The sequence below is a fragment of the Adiantum capillus-veneris genome, chromosome 30 (assembly GCF_014529385.1).
Source record: "Adiantum capillus-veneris isolate H3 chromosome 30, ASM1452938v2, whole genome shotgun sequence".
NCBI lineage: Eukaryota > Viridiplantae > Streptophyta > Polypodiopsida > Polypodiales > Pteridaceae > Adiantum > Adiantum capillus-veneris.
In genome coordinates, this window is record NC_140960.1 from 98,685,029 (window position 1) to 98,693,253 (window position 8,225).

Below are 8,225 nucleotides of genomic sequence, written 5' to 3' on the forward strand. Positions count from 1 at the left end.
CTCATTTTCCTTCTCTTCTTTTCCTTTCTTCTCCTTCCTTTCTTCCTTTCTCTGTTTCCTTCTCTCCTTCCTCGACGACCGCGCCCCTTCCCCTTTTCTTCCCTTTCCTCTTAAAAAGCCCCCCCTTTTTAGAAACTCTTAGCCTTATCTCTTTGCATTCTAGGGGGCAACAACAACGCCGTCGTTGTTCCCTTGGAGTCTTTTGCCTTTTCTTTAAAAACACCTTGAGGAGGAGGGTCCCATGCCCCACCCGACCAACTTTCCCTTGTAGGTCGCTTGCCACATCGCCTCAACATCGCCGCCTAAAACTAGCCCATGGCCTTCTGTTTCTGACATCGAACACTAGGGCGTGCCCGCCCCCCCCCCCCCCCCCCCCCCCCCCCCCCCGGGTAAAATTCTCCTTTTCCCTTTTACTTCAAACACCTGGGGTTTGGCACCCGATGATCGGAACACCAGATGGCAAAATCCGGGCGAACACCGCCGTTGTCAACTTTGACTTGTGCCTTCCTTGCTGCATTTTAGGTTTCCCAGTCCCGCAATCCCAAGCTGCCAAAGTTCACAAAAAAGCATTTGGCACCTTACTCCGAGCCGAAGCCCCGAACTTTGTCCTTTTATAACTTTCCATCAAGGACCCCGATTAAGGAGCCATTGATTCCTGATAAACCCACATGGTAAGCACTAGCCCCAAGAACTCTAACGAGGCCCAAAAACTACCAGATGGCACGTTTTCCAATATGACCAAATGGACACACAATTGACCTCCGGCAAACTTTTAAACGGCCATATAACTTTTCCCTTGAGGCTCCGATTGACAATCCGAGAAGATCGGCATGCTCCACAACTCGAGCTTCACATGCCCATATGTTGACGTCAACTCTGACCATTTGCCCCCATCTACCCTATCCATCTGGGACATACAAAACCTTCCAGCTTTGAAATAGCATATCTTTCACACTAAAGCTCCCTTTCATGAGCCGTCTAGATGGGCCTCTAGAGCATCTTGAGCGTTACATTTTAGGGCACGTTCCTCATATTTTGAACACCTTGATCGGCCATCCCGATTATCTCAATTTGGAGGCCCCCTGGCCTAAAAAACCACTTTGAGCATACATTTTCACTATCGTCGTCTTGCCCGGGTCTCCCACATTGGCTTTAGCCCTTTACCATGCACTTGTCTGTATACACAACATTGCACTTAACACTTTCCAGCATGGACCAAATTTGGTTGCACCATCATTGCCCACCCCTTAGTTGAACATTTATGTTCAACCACAAGTATATTTACAAAACTTGAAACCTACAACACTTTGCTAGCACTCAAGCATATTGAAAAAGGCACAACCATATGTGCAATATGTACAACACTGTATATCTGCTAATCCTAAGTCTCCTCAGGTGGGTTGCCCAACCCCCTTGGCTACAACCTGGTTTACATCAAGCACCAAAACTCTGTCAAAGTACAGCTTAAGCCGCACCCCGTTCACCCTGTTTCTAAGTAGCTTTCCATTTGCCCTTATTAATTGATAGGTCCCGTTTGAAAAAGATTTTTGTACCTTGTATGGACCCATCTGCTTCTTCTTGAACTTCTTTTGGAAAGTAAAATCCAAATAGCTCTCGTACTTCATCACCAAATCACCTACTTCTATCCTTTTATCAAGAAAACTCTGATTAAACTTAGCAATTCGCTTATCTTGTTGCTTTACATAATAATATGCGACTGCCTCCCTGTTCATCTGCAAAGTTTGGAGACTAACAAATTGATCCTGTAGCATCCTCTGTTGTGTGGCATTGACTTGCCACATTCCCTTCAAAGCATCCAATTGTATATGCACCGGCAACACCACCTCCTTACCGTAGACCAATTCAAATGGGGTAAAATTGGTTGCCACCTTGTAGGACATCTTGTACACCCACAAACATTTTTTGAGATTCTCTTCCCACTCTGCCTCCTGCTTGTAAACATACTTTGTCAGCATCTTTATGATTTGGCCATTTGCACTTTCTAACAAACCATTGCATTGAGGATGATAAGGTGAAGAAAACCAGTGTTGAATACCGAGCTTCTCTACTATAGCCTTCATAAGTTTAATCCTAAATCCCTATCCTCTATCTGACACAAGCACCCATGGCACTTCAAAACGACAAAAAATGCTATCAAAAAATAATTGATCTACTACATAAGCATTTACCTGCTTCGCAGCTTTGGCTTCGACCCACCCGGTAAGGTAGTCAATCGCCACTACAATGTTTTTTTTCTCGCTTGCGACTTTGGGAGTGGACCAATGGCGTCTAGGCCCCACTTCTCAAAGGCATTCTAGGCATTGATAGCTCCTTGTTGCGACTCAGCTATCAGCCTCTTCTCACCCATAGTCTGACATTCATGGCAGATTTTTCACCAATAGTGCACATCACGTACTATCAACAACCACCAAAAACTTGCTCTCAAGATTCAAAACAAAACTTGGTCTTTACCGTGATGCCCACTCTCCTCATGACATTGCTGCAACACCACACCAATTTCTAATTCCTTGTAAAGTAGTCTTTGCAGCACTTCATCCCATCCATAGGTCATAAGATCCTCCCCTATTAGTGTAAACTTGCGAGACTTCTGCACTCTCCTCAGCTTTTGTAGCTTCGACGATCTTTCGGAGCACTGACCGGTGCTCAAAAAGTTTTCAACCTCCTTTAAGGTCTCACGACCAGCATAGGTGGCTGGGGCAACATATATCCCTATAACTTGCACTTGTACCTTGCTGCTTGCAAGCTGATCTGCCTCTTGGTTCTGTGCTCTTCTGACATGCTTGAACTGAACCTCCTCAAAAAACTTCAACAAATTCTTGATGGCATAGAACCAATGCTTTAACAAATCTTGTTTCACATGCCATTGGCCCAACAATTGCTTGATGAAAAATAGTACATCACCTTTCACCACCAACCTCGAGATACCAAACTAGACACACTGCTTCAGACATAAATGGAGGGTGAGATACTCCGCCTCATTATTGGTATAAACATGCTCCAAGTCATAGGCTTTTGAAAAGATCACCCTATTGTGTGGATCCCGTATCACCACACCTCCACCTACCTTTGGTATTACCATCCTATATGCTCCATGAAACCACATGGTAAAAGCTCTCGCTAAATCGGGTTCCTCCTTGGTTTCATCCCACACCACCCTGGGATAGATTGGCAAATCAACTACCTTGCTGACTAAAATATCCACCAGGTGAGATCAACTTGTATGGTCAATTCTGAATTCAAAATCAAACTCTTGTAGCTCTATCACCCACTTCATGATCCGCTTCCTTGGATTCAAGTGCAGCACTACCTCCGCCAATAAATTGTTGGTCATCATCACAAAAAACTTTTGCACGATGAGATACACCTTAAACTTCCGACAGGCAAAAACTAGGGCCATGACCCACTGTTCGGCTTTGGTGTAGGTCGCCTCCCTAGGACTTATCACCCTGATTTCAAAATAGATAGGTTTATAGCTTCTTCCCACCTTTTGCAATAGTACTGCCCCAATGGCTATGGTGCCTACCATCATGGCAACATACAAATTATCTTCATGATTGGGAGGACACACTATAGGCAGTTGACACAGAATTTCCTTCACCTGTCAAAAGCTACTTGAGCCTCTTCATCCCATTCAAAACCATGCACCTGATGCGCCCTCTTTTGAAGGGGGTATACATACTGCGATAGCATCCAAAAAAACCTCGACAAATACTTGAACCTGTGCACAAATGACGCCAAACCCTGCGCGCCGGAAGGAGGCTCCATCAAGACTAGAACCTTGACCTTTTCTGGATCCACTTCAATTCCATTTTGTGACACCACATGGCCCAACAATGATGCTTGTGGTTGTGCTAACCTGCACTTCTTGGGGTTCAACTGACCTCCTCTTCATCTAGCCTTTGAAAGCACAGTCGCAGCTTTGACAAATGATCCGCCCTTGAGCTATAACATCCAATGTTGTCCATGAAAACCCTGATGAACCTACCCAAATAGGGACCAAACACCTTGTTCATCCAATCGGCTGGCCATGAAAGGTATTCCATTATGGATGGGTTTTCAAGTTACTTTCAAATAGGGATTGCTCTTGAAGACCAGTTGAAGACGACATTCATATCTCCATGGGGTTGCTTTGCATACCACCGGATGCATTTTGGGCTGGTAAATGCCTATGCTACCTTTCTCCGTAAGAGCATCCGGCCGCAAGCCATCATGGGCAGGATCAGGCGTATGAGGCTCAAAATCAAAAGTCATGTTGATATTTGAATCCATGGCAACACCGTGCAGTGGAACGAATAGAAGGAAAAATACCTGGAGTCGAAACATAATCCCGTAGCCGTATGATGCACCGCAATAGGTAATTAGCCGTGCTAATTACGTTAGTGGTCCAAGCTTTAAGCAACCAGTAAATTTGTTGGTAGTCCAAGCTTTAGTTAATCGATAAATTCACCCGTTCAAGGGTACTGTGTAGATTTGTCGCAGTCGGCTTAAGGTTCCAAAGCAACTATTGATGATGGACCCTGAGGGGACAATCGGAATTTTCTGCACTTTAAGACTATTTGCAGCAAACGGACTGCCTGTCCATGAATTTTGCGGCTTGTCAGACTAGATGTGAGTTTGCTTTTGGTCGTCGGCATGTTGGGTGGGCATCGACTGCGTGTCAGGTGGGCATGCACCCTAATTCCAAAAAATTGTCCAATTTTTTGGACTTTAGGGCAAGCAAGTGTGAAAAAATAAGGTCACTATAAACAGCGATGGCGCTGCAGGCCACCGACTAGACGAGTAGGGTCATAGCTCCCTGTATGGTGCTCCAACGGGGTCGCCAAAGAGACGGCTTCGGACTAGCAGGGCCACGTGCACCCTTCAAGGCCAATCTAGCACCGCGCCGAGCAGGTGCTCCCGACTGCAGCCTTGCTTGCAAGCGGCCTTGCCCACAGGCGCCCTCTCGTCGAGTTCACGGTGGGGAGAAGGCATGCCTTCATGCACATGCAAAGAGCTCCTAAAAAGGTGGGGCGCTCCACGCCCTTGTGTCCCAAAAAAAGGCAACTTGGCTCTTGATACCAGTGTAATGGCTACCCTTCTAAGAAGGTGCCCAAAGTAACCAAAGTCAAAAAGGTGCAGCAAGAAGGCACCACTGGGCGAGCAGAGGCCGGAGCTCAAGTTCAAAAAGGGGAGTGGCCAGGGCTTGTCACCTGGCAACTAAGGGAGACAAACTACAACTAGAAGTTGAAGGGGGAAGGTGCAGGAGAAGGAGAAGCGGTAGCTCATCATCTAGAGAAGCAAAGAGAGGGTGAGATGGGAGCCGAGCTCCAGAAGGGGCTCAAGTGGAGACAAAGGCCGAGAGGGGAAGCTCAAGGAGAGCATGTGTGAAAGCGCTTATTGAAAATTAGAGAAGAGGAGGCCACCTTAGATATCATGTGCAAGTGGTCATTAACTTGTGCAACCATCCAAAGGTAATAAAGAGTTTGGGTAGCTCCAAGGATAATTCCGACCATGCCAAAGTTTTAAAGGCCAAGGTGTTGTAGATGGCGTATTTTTCAAGATTGACAAGTGGTTTAGCGAAGCGTCAGGGCAAAGGATTCAACCTTGGATATGGCTTGTGGAGCTAGAGATGGAGGAGTTGCAGATCTCGAGTGATAAAGAAAAGGTAGATTGCTTTTGGCAAGGGCTTCACGGAGCTGCATGGAAACTCCATTGCAACCTCTTAGAAATTGAGCAAAGAAGTTGGTACCAAGTGAAGCTAGCTCTATTTCTAGCCTTTTGTGAAGACCATAAGAGATATATGGGATCGACCATAGAATCAAAGGTGGACTCGGATAGTGGAGAGTCATTGAATTATACCGGGATAGCGGATATGTAAGTGAATATGAGGATGATTGGAGCAACAAAACCTTGGTTCGTGCTGAAGATTTGGGAATCTAGAGCAAGCTTTTGGATGCAGTACTCGATGGAGTGCATATTGTAGAAGAGCAAGACAGTGAAGAGTAGGGTATACATCCAAGAAGTGTACCCACTTCAAATAAATACTTCAAAGTGGTATTGGGTGCTAGTTTGATAGGATAAGAGGGTGGATAGCCTTGCCATGAGGAGCATACGGAGGTGCATCAAGTTCCAGAGTCGGTGTGTGGCCGTAGAGAGGTGTCTTCGAAAGCAGACTTTATGGAAACTCGTTGAGATGCAGCCTTGGAGTGCGTGTCATTGTGTGTCGAGGATGAGAAAATATTCCCTTTGCATAGTTCTGATAACGACTTAAAGTCTGAGAAGGTATGGGATGAAATCTTGTCTTGCTTGCTTGATGATGTGATGGTTTAGCAGGTGCACTTGGAAGAGGAAGCATTGGTTCGTGTGTGCAAAGAGAGAGAGAGAGAGAGAGAGAGAGAGAGAGAGAGAGAGGTTTGTGTGCATTTGCAGTGCAAAACAAGGGTTGTGTGGGTTTGGAATGTGCTTGAGTTTTCCAAGAAGTGTTCGTGTCTATTGGTACACAAAGATGGGTGTGTGCAGGTGAGATTGTGTGGATTCTGAAGGTGAATCCCAGTGGATTGGGGTGATGTGTGTATCTTGGTGTCATAAAATCTAATATCTAACCAACCTAAATGATTTTCTCATATTAAACTGATCATTTAATGTGGGAGAATAAATGGGAACAAGGGTTAGAATATAAACATGTGCTTATGAATCTGTCTCAACATGGGGCCAAGGTTAAAAGGGGTCCAAATGAGAGATGGTATGTTAAAGAGAAATGCTACCTAATGGAGCTTAAAGACCGTAGGGTTAGCTTCATTAAAGACCTCCAAAAGTTAGTGTTTAAAAGTCCTTGACCTTAGGCAAGCTAGGGCTGACCTTGAGGTGGGAATCCTACCCAAGCATGAGGTGCTTGTTGGCTTGCTAAGTGTTAGTAGGAACCTTAACCAAAAGCTTGAGGTGTTTCTCACATGCTTAAATGACTAAGGTTCTTGAATATTCAATTTAAAAATAACTCTCAAGAGGCATCAACGTTTCCATGCTTGATTGACTAAGTCCTTGAAGTATTCAATTCAACCAAATGACTTAATAAGCATAAAAGACATGTTCAAATGATCCTCCACATGTGGCCCTCATGATGTGCTTGAATGCTATTGGATAGATTTTAAAGGGCTCCAATGAGAATTTAGATACATAAAAATAAATAATTAAGTTCTTTCTCTCAAAGAGAAAAAAGAGGACACATGTCCAAATGAAATAATAAAATAATGCGAGATAGAGAGAGAGAGAGAGAGAGAGAGAGGTGGACCAAGCATGAGAGGAGGGGTATACTCTCCCACACACACACACACACACACACACACATTCTCTCATTGTGTGGAGTGCAAAATGCAAGAGCTCCATGTCCTTCTCCAAGCTTGTTGAGAAGCGGAGAGCCTACACCAACACTCTTGGATATGAAATGCAAATCCAACCAAGAGCCATGCTTCAATGCTTAAGCTTGCCATCTTCTTCATCTTCATTACTATGCTATTATGCTATGCTAAGCAAGAAAATTGATGATAAGTGAGGAACTATTTTTTTCTTCTATGGATGATTCTTCTTCCTCTTCCCTACCCTCTCTCCACCTTTGAAGGTGTTTGAGGCTTTGGGACCCAGGCTTGGGATAGTTAATGCTTTTTGCAAAGTTTATGTTATTCATGAAGCTTTCCATCTTTATAGCATCACCAAGGTCACAAGGAACACAAAGATAGTATTGTAGCAAGTCTCTCTTGATGGGAGAATCTATAATACAAACGCATTTTGGAGGGGGGACCGGCTCCAAGTAAATCCAGTCCTCAACTATTGTCATGTTCTCTAATACTCTCTCTCTGTCTTACAAAAGTATTGTTCATGCCAAGTTAATTAAGTACTATGTTCATATTGATACCATCAATTAAGTTCACCCTCTATGTTCTCAAAGTAATCTCACAAAAATACTCACTCTAATTCTCTTAATTCCGCTATTTTCAAAGTTCATAGGCCATTTCCATTACATTGGTATCAAAGCATTTGGTTTCTCTTTTCTTGCTTCAAAAGAGAGGTCCTTAAGTAGCCTATTAATGGTTGATTTTGTTAATTATATTAGGGTAAGTGGGACTGGGATCTATTATCGATTTTGTTGAGCCCACTATGTGGGATATGGTGCACACCTCGGGAGCTTTGGTCTTAATAATGGGGTCTTTTTAGACTTGCCTACGGCTTTA

The 8,225-nt window shown here is 44.3% G+C and overlaps 1 protein-coding gene across 1 annotated transcript; it reads right to left on the bottom strand.

Moving 5' to 3' along the window:
* Positions 1–1,391: 1,391 nt before the first annotated feature.
* LOC147418486 (uncharacterized) lies at positions 1,392–1,976 on the bottom strand. Its single transcript, XM_086507116.1, has one exon. It carries the CDS (start codon positions 1,974–1,976, stop codon positions 1,392–1,394), a length of 585 nt encoding a protein of 194 aa, XP_086363242.1.
* Between the last annotated feature and the right edge of the window lie 6,249 nt (positions 1,977–8,225).

What these genes read in the sequence shown, in the direction of transcription:
- LOC147418486 (XM_086507116.1), bottom strand. Translation starts at nt 1,976, where the DNA reads ATGCTGACAAAGTATGTTTACAAGCAGGAGGCAGAGTGGGAAGAGAAT.